The 11,951-nt window shown below is 37.1% G+C and overlaps 1 protein-coding gene across 5 annotated transcripts; it reads left to right on the forward strand.

Annotated features, from left to right (window-relative positions):
* The first annotated feature begins 482 nt into the window (after positions 1 to 482).
* On the forward strand, positions 483 to 8,988 carry LOC149241528 (proteasome subunit beta type-3-like). Of its 5 annotated transcripts, XM_089374002.1 has the most exons (7): positions 2,705 to 2,828; positions 2,912 to 3,036; positions 3,248 to 3,321; positions 5,126 to 5,217; positions 5,902 to 6,083; positions 6,404 to 6,511; positions 8,558 to 8,988. In XM_089374002.1, exons 4-7 carry the CDS (start codon positions 5,212 to 5,214, stop codon positions 8,661 to 8,663), a joined length of 402 nt encoding a protein of 133 aa, XP_089230128.1. In that variant the 5' UTR covers positions 2,705 to 2,828; positions 2,912 to 3,036; positions 3,248 to 3,321; positions 5,126 to 5,211; the 3' UTR covers positions 8,664 to 8,988. The 5 variants fall into 5 exon arrangements, with proteins under 5 accessions (XP_089230127.1, XP_089230128.1, XP_089230130.1 ...); XM_089374001.1 differs by lacking the exons at positions 2,705 to 2,828; positions 2,912 to 3,036; positions 3,248 to 3,321 and adding exons at positions 483 to 2,497; positions 2,608 to 2,685; XM_089374004.1 differs by lacking the exons at positions 2,705 to 2,828; positions 3,248 to 3,321 and having other exon boundaries at positions 2,862 to 3,036.
* The last annotated feature ends 2,963 nt before the right edge of the window (positions 8,989 to 11,951 follow it).

Here is an 11,951-nt window from a genome sequence, read left to right on the forward strand (position 1 = left end):
ATTTCTATTAATTTATAAGAAGATTATATCCTCGATAGTACCATTTCAAAATCTCAGTTCTCACTCTACTACATTGATTAGCCTTCAGGTACAAACAGAACAACATATAGAAGAACCCGAGAAAACAAGAAACCGGAAATTAATGGCCCACTTGGTTGTTTCTCACCCCATTAGCGAAAAGTTTGAAATAAAGGAGAGTGGGTATAAAAATATGTATATTTATGTAAATCTGGGATGTTATTAGTCCCTGCCATCTGGCATCCGGCAGGGACTATAGTAACCGTTCGGCGGGGAGATAGCATTAATTCGCAGGGTTTTTCAGTGGTATTATCACTTATGTTCTAAAGTTTGCAATTGATTTTCTGTTGGCCATCTTATTTGGCCTCTTCCCGAGGCGGAAGAGGCCGGACCATATGTTAAACTGATATTTAACCACAATCATGTGCCCTTGACGGTGTGCGGTTTAGTTTTAATGCTGACATTAATTCCTTAACGTTTAATGTTAAGTGTTCAATTCGTTGTCTGCTAACTTGCTTGTTCTTTCGCTGCTAACGTGCTTGTTCTTTCGCAGGTGTCGGCCGTATGGTCAATGTTTGCATGGCGGGAGGTGTCCGGTGAAGAACTAATCACTAGCATCAAGATCTGATATACAATCACTCTGTTATTTTTGTAACCCTAATCCGGAATATGGCAGAGAAAATCTACCCTCTTTGCTTTGGATCCAGCTGGGAATGCACCTGGTGGTTCGTGACTGCAAAAGCCCTAGGGTGGAATGCCTGTTGGTTGCCGAATTTCAGCAAGAAACGTGCAAGGAAACCCCCTGGGTGCAAGGAAAATATTTTGCAGAGAGAGCCCTCACTAGGGTTTCCTGGTTGTGGGCGCGAATGGGTCAAATGGAGGCGTCGGCGGCGGTGGAGGAGGTGCATACGGATCAGGCCCAGGGTGTGGATGTGGGCGTGGCGGTGGCGGAGGCGGAGGGGCGTACGGTGGCGGTGGCGGAGGCGGAGCGTATGGATCAATATGAGGGCCACAGGGCCTCAGGATGAGTGAGGATCTTCTGTGACCAGATCTGCCCTTGAAGAGGCCGAAATATGCCTCAGAATTAGAATAGAGACAGCGTATATATACTGGAAGAGAGAGATTGAGTGCTGAGGTATGTTCAGTCCAGGCCGAGAGCAGCTCTAAGTCTGTGCGTGATCCAAGTCTGTGCAGTGATAAAGATGGAGGGCTGAGACCCTGGAAGACACAGACTTAGCCTTGGAAATCTTTGCCGTTGAGGACCGAGTTCCTCAGGAAGATTGTGGAGGGGTTTTGTGTTCTCACAGTGACCTAAAGGGAGGCCAAATCAGCCTCAGGCTTGCACAGTGGAAGCAGATTGCTACAGGAAGACAGTCAAGGGCATTTGGTCTGTGATTTGACAAGTATTGTCAAGGAGATAGAGTGCTAAGGGCAGATCCGAGGTCTGCTAGGGCTATGGAGGCGCATATGGATCAATATGAGGCCGTGGAGAATTCTATGAATATATATAGTAACCTTGGAAGCGAAAGAATGAAGTATTCTATGAAGTTGCAGGTCATGACACCAGCAGTTCTACATTAACTGTGTTTGGCGGAGACGGGACTGACAGCGGGGTGGCAAATGCGGTTGAGAAGGAAGAACAGGGGTACTAAGGCTAGGCTGCAAATTAAAGAAAAGAAAAGGAAAAAAGAAAGAACAAATTATTGCAGTCACACACCAGCCATGGCTGGATATCCGAGAGGAATTATATGGCCATGGAAAAATGCCATTGCATTGCAATAAATCAATTTACAGAAAGACAGACAGACGATCCGAAATGAAGCCAAAAACGAAAAATAGTGCGTCCACCGTTGGTCTTCAGAGACTCATGATCTATGATCCCAATCTAAACGTTGAAGAGCGATAGTCAGCCTTCCCCGAGAGCATCCTTCTGCGATTTTCATGTTTTCTGACGATAGTGGGGGCTCTGGTAGTGGGGGATCTGTAACTGTATACAAGCATATCTTGAATTACCATTTTAACCCTTCTCTGGTTTCAATCTGCCTGCTCACAGATGTTAGCTTCTGCAACCCTAGGTGGCCTGCTTTATAGCTTGCGTCCTATGTTATCTCCTTTCAGAGCTTGCATCCTATGTTAAGGAGATATGTGTAAGCTTGCATGTTATGCTATGGAGAGAGATGTGTTAGGCACAAGGCCCTCATGTAGGGCCCACAAGGATAAATGTTACGATTTTCATTTTTATTCTTATTGAAATTGATTGATTTCTTATCTTTATTTTAAATTTGAAATTTCAAGGTGCACTGTTGTTTCATATGCCACAGTTTCTTGTCTGGTGTGTTTTGCCCTGAGAATTCTGCGTATAGCACCGCGGGTCTTGAACTGAAAGGAAGTAGGGCTTTGGTATCCAAAGTGACGAGGATACGCCTTTTCGATCATTCACCCGTATCCTCTGCCACAGTCCAACCATCTGCCTATGAAGGTTAGCGATGAACTGCAACATGCGCTACTTGTTTCTCAAGCAACTCAAATTTTCTTCGTTTGAGTTAAAAGCAAGGTACTCTTTAATATTTTAATTTTAATTATGTGCAGCTTGTGGGAGGTGTGTCTTGCCCTGAGAATTCTGCGTATAGCACCCCGGGTCTTGAACTGAAAGGAAGTAGGGCTTTGGTATCCAAAGTGACGAGGATACGCCTTTTCGATCATTCACCCGTATCCTCTGATGCAGTCCAACCATCTGCCTATGAAGATTAGGGATGAATTGCAACATGCGCTACTTGTTGCTCGAGCAACTCAAATTTTCTTCGTTTGAGGTAAAAGCAAGGTACTCTTTAATATTTTAATTATGTGTAGCTTGTGGGATTCGAAACACTGACATTTTTTTGCATCTAATCAGGTATTTTTGTGAAACTAATCGATATTTGTTTGCCCATTTCCGGTAAAAGAAAGGTACTCCTTAATATTTTAATTATGTGCAGCTTGTGGGATTCGAAACCTTGACGTTTTTTTGCGTATAATCAGGTATTTTTGTGAAACTAATCGATTTGTGTTTGCCCGTTTCATTAAATTTTAGCCCATTTTCATGAAATTTCATCTCATTTCTCCACTTGTGAGTACTTCTTTTATGTCAATTAAAGCATTCTGTAGTAAATTTTGAAGAACCCAATTCGGAATTTTGAATATAGAGGGTTGAATCTCTCAAGGAATTTGTTGGGTTATGATGCAATTTCAGAGAAATGATTACTGCGCTGGTTGTGAAACGACGGTTTCCTGGTTCTGCAATGGGACAGAGGTCAAAAACCCTAGGTCAGTTGGAAGGGGCGGTTCAAATATCATCTTTCTATGATGATGGCGAAGAAACAGAGTGGTTTTTTCAATTAGACAAAACCCTGTCGTTCGATCTCTTCTAGATTGCAGTTTGCTTTCTCAATGTGCACATGTCATTGTATTTCTTTGGAATCGCATTGTTTTTTAATCTGGACAATAATGTTGGGTAGAACGTATTTCCATGTTGGATTGAAAGCAGATGAAAAATTTAGAACTCTACTTATTCACTGAATTTTGTCCTAGAAAACCTCCACATTTCAACCTGTAAGTCGTTGCATTAGTATTCCAAAAGTCTGAGCTTAGGGTGCCGTAGGAACTCTACTTTTGGTCCTGTAAATTAAACCTGCCACCAGCCTTTGATGACCGGCCTTCTTAAACTCTACCTCTAATTGTAGTTAAGACGTATAATCTTGTTTCCGGTGAAATCTGTGAAACACCCACATACCCACCTCACTTCTCTTTTATTTCTGTTTCCAATTTGAGAGGCTTCTAAACTCCAGAGAAGATCTGTTCTACAAGCGGGTTAAATTTGGCTCAGAGCCGTTATCAAGGGGTATTTATTTCGTCAAAGTCACCCAGGACTTGCCCTGGCATCATATGAATGGAAGAAGACTGTGTTAGCACTTGGAATGAACCTGCTGGGTTGTGAATCTGGCTCATCATTGCTGCAAGCTTTTCAACTTGTGCTAAACCACAGCCCGACGGGCTCCTAGTTATGCTTTATTACACTCCTAGGTATATTTTGTTACATGTTTTTGATGTTAATTTTTTTTTTCTTAAACGCTTTCCGGAAGGCAATACAAGCACAAAATAGATTTTTTGAAAATGGCATTTGAAAAAATAAGCAGAACAGGATGACATCTGTCCAGAAAAGCACAATCTATTTTTCAAATTCAAAATAAGTTGGTGCATATTATCATTCTCATATCCCTCTTTAAAACCATTTGCTTGTATACCTGATTTATTTCATTGTTATCTACTTGCTGACATTCTAAACAACGGAGTCTAGGTTTTGGCACTTTACGGGATTTTTGGTTTTCGGTTATGTTTTCTAGCTTGTACAGAATCTATTGGGGTAGCCATTCTTTGAAAATGGACTGTGAATAAATATGTGTAATATCTGGAGTCATGACCATTCTTTGAAAATGGACTGGGAATAAATATGTGTAATATCTTGACATTTAAACAATTGAAATCCAGATCCAGGGCTGTGGGCCGCTGCAATACCATTAGGATTGATCCAGAAACTTAGGAACTGTCACCTGCAAGAACACACACATTGGATGCCTATCGTTGAAACTTGAAACTAATCAGGCACAATGCGGATGTAATCATTGATGAGATCATTTTGGATATAGAACTCAAACATCAGTTCTGTCAATTAAGGCAAAATAAAATCTACGCCCATGGATAAAAATGGATGAATAAGATCAAGTTCTCAATGATGGCCAAGTTTAGCTTTACATCTTTATAGCCAGAAAAATCTATTCCATTTTGGAGTGTGGAAATTGTGATGGAAAACAGACTTCAGAAGATTTTAGTGGATACAACAATCTTTTTTCAGTCTTATCGGCTATCTGTCCTGTAAAATAGAGGTGGATTCTCTGTCTTTCTAGTAGACTTGTGAGAATAGCTTGGGTGTTTACAGCCCGAAACATCAGAAAATCATTATTATCTCATGGAAGGCACTTGGTTTTCATGCTATACTTGTATGTTGCATGCCTGTAGGGCTCTTATTCCATAAAGTTTGTTTTTCTCACATCTGTTGTGTTTTTTTCTTCAGAATAACTTCATTAATATACAAAGAAACCTAGCTGCAGCTTGGGGAGACGACTCAGTTCTCTACACCTCCTAACATCTGTCTCAGCAATGTCGGTAAGCTATCAGCTTAGAAAAACAAAAGTTTTCACCAAATTTGGAGTTATTAATGTTTGAGGTCATGGATTTTTGAACGGTTAAAATATTATTGTTTATAACATTGATGCCATCTGTAGTTGGAAATTTAGATTAATTCAGTAATCTTGTTTTGTTCTGGGACATGCATTCTTGGTTTAATTTTTATGGTTTAGTCAAGTTTTAGAAAGAAATCTATGGTTTTAAGGGTTCAGTTTGGGGGCTTGAGAATGCGAATGTTGTTTATTTTTTCTGCTCTGACATTGAAGTGTCATAGATCAATTTCTTTGAGTTTGAAGTTTGCAACTTTGCATAATGTTAAGAACTTTTTTTGCTGGACTGAGGTAAAGAATTCACGCATTTGGGTTCTTTATTATTGTTCTACAGGAAAAATTTGCCTTTTGCTTGTTCCTTTCTGGGGGTTTTAACTTTTAAGCTGATTCAGTATAGTTGTGGTTTTTCTTGACATATTGGGTTTTATTTTGCCTTTTTTAATGGATTTCAATTTTCCCCTCTTCTCATGGTGAAATTTTTACAGAGTTTTTGGGTGTTTAAAAGTGTAGAAGTAAGTTTTTAATTTTTTTTCCATGTGTGTTTTGGAACCACTTCAATGTATGGATCACTAAAAGATTTGCAAATTATTAATTGTGTTTTAACTTTTGACAGATATTTGAATATAATGGAAGTGCTTTGGTGGCTATGGTTGGGAAAAACTGCTTTGCCATTGCCAGTGATCGCCGTTTAGGCGTGCAACTGCAAACAATAGCTACTGATTTTCAGCGCATTTTCAAGATTCATGATAAGCTATACGTGGGTCTTTCTGGATTGGTCACAGATGTGCAGACTTTGTAAGATTTCTGCCAATATATATCACATTAGATAAATGCACATACTTCTTTCTGATCTCTATTATTTTGTAAATTTTTATCTATAAAGGAGCATCCCTCAAATTTCAAGATAAGGCAAAATTTCAAAAATGTAAATAAATTGATACACATATTTTCATCTTGCACATCATGATGAGTGTTGGCTCACCACAAAGACATCCTTGCTGGCTGGACCATATACAGTGGTGATTGAGATGATAAGGCATGAATGCTGAGATTTGCAAGTGGATTGTGTGACATTCATATCGTGTATCAGCTTGAGTATATTGTTTACTTTACAGGTACCAAAGATTTGCTTTTCGCCATAAGCTTTATCAGCTGCGTGAGGAAAGAAATATGAGGCCAGAAACTTTTGCAAGTCTTGTTTCTGCGTTACTTTATGAAAAGAGGTGGGTAGAGATTGGCTCAATATCCTGCATGATATATTTGCTGGTCTCATATTTAGTAATGAGTCCAATTTGGTGTGTCTCGTCACTCTATACACAAAATTGCACAGGACACAATGCTGTGTGAAAGAAGTTTACCGCAGCCTCACCTCAGTTTGAAAGCTTTCTATGTTTTTCGTTAACTGTATTATAATCTATGAAAAAATACTGTTTTCATATTTAGTCATTAGTCCAATTAGGTTGAACTCTCATCACCCTCAGATAAAAAAATCACAGATCAGAATGCTATGGGGCTCAAAGAAGTTTACCAGAAGTTCACCTCAGTTCGGGAGTCTGCTGTGTCTTTTGTTAAATGTGTTACAATCTATGAGAAAACAATTGCTGTGTAATTTGAATAATGTTGATTTTATTGTAAGGGAAAGGTGAAGCTAAGGTTCTTAACTTCTTTATAATTTTTTCAAACATATCAAAAAGTTACTCATATATTTACACGGATAGAAAAATAAATAATCTTTTTATATTTAACAAAATATAGCTCTTGAATTCTTGTGCTGTAGAATGACTGCTGAATGCTAAATATCTTTTTTATAGTTTTCTTTTTCACTAGATGTGTTTTCAAGAAGTCCAGAAGAGGGCTTCAATTGTATCATGACATCTATATTGTTGTGACGAGTTGACAGCCATAAGAGGACTATTGCTCCTACTTTCTCAGATCACTTTGAGAGGATCATATTGCATGTTTCGAGTTGCTGCAATTTTATGACATCAGTTCCTTCATTGAAATACATGAATTTCTGCGTGCACCCTGTTATACTCGTTTAACTTTCCTTGCTAAAGCTTTTTATGGAAGTTATAGTTGCTTACAGGAGAATCCTGAGAAAACTAAAAAGAATATCAATTAAGATTTCAGTTCCTCTGGCATCAATGTTCCCTTCCTTTATGCAAATCCTTGTTTTTTAATTTACAAATTACAGCTCAAATCTATGCCTGTCACAGTCTGTTCCGTTTCACACGTCAAGCAATGAATGTTAGAACTAGAACCCAGAGCTCTTTTTGCTGTACTAACAACAGATGTGGTAGAATGCTTTAGTTTTACAAAGATGACGTCCTTGGCCTTAGATCCTATTGGTGGCAGGTTTGTGAGGCAGTAGACGTCCTGTCGCTAGGTTGATAGATTTTCGACCTCTATGAGAGCTTAGAGCTGGTCCCACTCCTTATAGAGCATTGCTCATTGGATCCAATTGATCAACGAGGCTTCCATCGTGAGTTTCATCTCCTTTGCCTCAAATTTTATGAGAGATGGTTCTTTTTGCTCCATAGCTACTCATAGGATCATCTAGCAATGCCCCCTCAAAGTTGCTGGGATTTGGATAAGGTGGAAGGCAGAAAGCCTCAAGTGTATTTGAATAAGGAATTTGGAATGCCTTATGTAGTAGTGCAAACAGCTTCTATACTGTTGGAAGCATAATCCTCTCGGGTTATGCAAACGTGGCACATTCACTTGCACCCCATGTCAGATCGATATGCCCATCATTAAATACTGATCATATTTAATCTACCGCCACACACTCAAAGGGGCACCTAATTTCGCATTTACTACTGCCGCCACATCCATCATTCCATATGCCATTTCAACCCCATGTCAGATCGATATGCCCATCATTAAATACTGCCCTGATCCAATCTGATCTTCAAGATTATTTCTGCACCTAGATCTACCACCAAGATTGCCCGATGTCAGATACATCACTTCTACCGCCAAGGAGATGTTTTAGCCTTACCCCCGCTTTATCCCCTGCCAAGCTAGACTGATTCTACTGAACGACCCATCCAACACCTCCCCGCTTCATATAACATGGAATCCATTAGCATAAGCCAACTTACTGAACTCACAACATTGTTTCTCTTAGCACTTATTCTCATGACTCTTCTGATCATTGACATCGTAAAAGTCGAAAGACAAAGGAAAAAGAAACCAAAAAAAAACTAACATCTCTTTTGGATTATCTTACGCATTGTCTTATTTCCCCGCTTCTTTCTCTATTACAGGTCTACAACGGATGCTTCAAATATGCATTCGGGTCCGCCATCACCGGCTCTGCTCAACTACAGACAGCATGTATCTCTCGGCCTACAGTCAATGTCCGTGTCCTAATAACTTCATAAGTTAGATAAGATCTTGAATCAGATCGACTGCAGTGTATAATAGTTTTGTCATTAAGGCTTTTGCCTACCTTTTGCTCTTAGGAAAGCAACTCGATGCAGCTTGAATCAGATCGACTACAGTGTGTAATAGTTTTGCCATTAAGGCTTTTGCCTACCTTTTGCTCTTACGAAAGCAACTCGATGCAGCAAAAATCAATGTCAATTTGCTATCTCTGATTTCAACGATGCTATATACAGAAGCTGCCTTTTGCTTTGATATGTGTTTTCCTCTACTTTGTAGTACGTAATAGACAGGCTCAGACTATATAGTGATACATTTTGCTTCCTAAAAACTTAAGTTCCTTCCAATACTCTAAAAGTTTCACTTTCGGATGCACAGTATAAAACTTCCTTCCAATACTCTAAAAGTTTCACTTTCGGATGCACAGTATAAAACTTCTTAGCAGCAGTAGACAGGTTCAACTTGCTTCTTAAAAACTCAGTACATTGGCATATTTCCCCTACTTTGTAGTGCGTAATAGACAGCCTTAACTTCACGCAGGGACTCGCTGCGTCGCAGCTCCCCTTGTTTTATAAAGTAATAGGTTGTGATATTTTTTATTTCAGTAATATCTTTCTGGTTTTAAATAAAATATTTTTATTTTTATAAATTACTTACTTTAAAAAAATGTCAATTTTATTTATATTTAGTTTCTAATTTAAATAAAGTAAATTTAATGAAGTATTTTATTAAATTTGTTTTATTATATTATTAATTTGATATATTTTAATATTTATGTTAAATATTTATTTTAATGTTTATGTTTAATATTTTAATATTAAATAATTTGTATTATATTATTGTTTCTTATTTTTACAATAGTGTTACTATTTTTATAATTTCTACGATAAATGATATTAGTGTTTTAAAGATACAAACATTTTTTATTTTCAAAACATTTTAGTTTTTACTTTCCCTTTCTTTTTTTTAATTAAAGTTCTCATAACATTTTACTTAAAGTGTTTATGTGTTTTGCCAACTGAATTATACTAAAAAAAATGAAAGAATTTCATAACATTATTATTAAAATAACACCAGTTTAGATCTATCTTAACTCCGGATTTATCAAGCCGAGAGGGATCTAATCCCTTCAAGTGCTGCAAACCTATTTTTTGAGTGTAAAACTTTAGAAAAGGCTTGCACCTCAAGAGATTTGATCCCTCATAGATCGGGGGTTAAGATGGATTTAGGCTAGTTATATAAAACTATATAATATTTATATTTGTATCTATGTGTCTCTTTCTTATTCACTTTCTCTATCTCACCACTAAACATACACACTCTCTTTCAATATCTCTCTCTCTCTCTCTCCATCCCTCTTCCTATGTGCCTCTCTCTCTTCCACCTTCTCTCTCTTGAGTCTTCTGAAAGGGCTTGCACCTCAAGAGATTTTATCCCTCATAGATCGGGGGTTAAGATGGATCTAGGCTAGTTATATAAAGCTATATAATATTTATATTTGTATCTATGTGTCTCTTCTTATTCGCTTTCTCTATCTCACCACCAAACATACACACTCTCTTTCAATATCTCTCTCTCTCCCTCCATCCCTCTTCCTCTGTGCCTCTCTCTCTTCCACCTTCTCTCTCTTGAGTCCTCTCTCTTCATTTCTGCCTCCCTCTCCCCTCCATCGTTGTGTCTCCCTCTCTCTATATTCCCTCCTCTCTTCTCTCCCTCACTCTCTCTTCATCTCTTCTTTGTTCTTTCCTCATTCTCTCTCCCCCTCCAACTCTCTCGCTCTCTCACCCCGTCTCTCTCCCCTTCGCTTTGCTTTTTGTCATCAATTAGATCCTTAGTTAACATGGATCTATGTTGGTTCTTACTAATATTATTTATATTTTATAAATTCCACATCTTTAAATATGAAAGTATTCTCATTTTCAATTTTATTAAAACCTTAATTTAATTTCTATGGAAATATCTTTAGTAGTCATGGGGATAGAGGATTTAGATATAACTCAAAAGTAATTATAACATATTTCTTTTTAGCTTCAATTAAAAAAATGTTATAAAATTAAATTAAAATAAAATATTTTTATTGTGAAATAAGTTATGGTTTTTAGGCATGTGGTATTGATAAGCCATGGTATTGTCCCATTGTATTATAACAAAGTCTATATACAAGTTAATAATATCCATGGTAAATTCGGGGTGAATATCCATAGTTCTTGTCACATTATTGAAAAATATTTTGATTGTGAAATAAGTTATGATTTTTTGGCATGTGGTATTAATAACCCATGGTATTATCCCATGTTATTAAGAATCTTGTCATATTGATATAAAATATTTTTATTGTGAAGTAAGTTGTGTTTTTTGGGCATGTGGTATTGATAAGCCATGGTATTGGCCCATGGTATTGTAACAAAGTCTATAATATCCATGGTAAGGTGGGGGTGAATATCCATGGTTAATAATATTTTCATATTGTTCTAAAATATTTTGATTGTGAAATAAGTTATCCTTTCTTGGGCATGTGGCATTGGTAAGCCATGGTATTGTAACAAAGCCTAATTAAATTACAAGTTAATAATATCCACGGTAAAATGGGGGAAAATATCCATGGTTAAGAATCTTTTCATATCGTTATAAAATATTTTGATTGTGAAATAATTTATGGTTTTCGAGCATGCGGTATTCATAAGACATGGTATTGGCATGACATGGTATTGGCCGATGGTATTATAACAAAGCCTATTCACAAAATCAAAATATAAAAAAATGATTTTTTATTATTTTTATTACTTTACCTTTTTATTATTAATTGAACCAGCATTTAAATGTCTACATTCATCACCGATATCACTTTTAATTTTTTTTCTATTTTAACTTCTAACTTTTATTTTTTTCATGTTTACACTCATCACAGATATCACTTTTAACTCTTCACTTATATATATATATATATATATATATATATATATATATATGATGATGATGATGGTTAACGTCCGCCGAGGCTCTGAAAGAATTCAAACTTCACTTTTCCCAAGAGGCTTTGTAAAAATATCAGCCATATTGTCACATTTTTACAATATTCATTAAAAATTTCTTTTGACTACACTTTTTCCATTACAAAGTGAAACTCAGTATCTATGTGTTTCGTGCTTCGTGTTCTTATGAAACACAGGATTGTTCACAACCTTAATGGAACTCTGGTTGTCAAAATTAGTGACAGTTGCTTCTTTCTACTCTTCTCCTGCATCATGGAGAAGCCTCCTCAACCAGATAGCTTCA

The sequence above is a fragment of the Pinus tabuliformis genome, chromosome 8, assembly GCF_031772625.1.
Source record: "Pinus tabuliformis cultivar Carrire ecotype Pingquan chromosome 8, CPIR1, whole genome shotgun sequence".
Lineage (NCBI taxonomy): Eukaryota > Viridiplantae > Streptophyta > Pinopsida > Pinales > Pinaceae > Pinus > Pinus tabuliformis.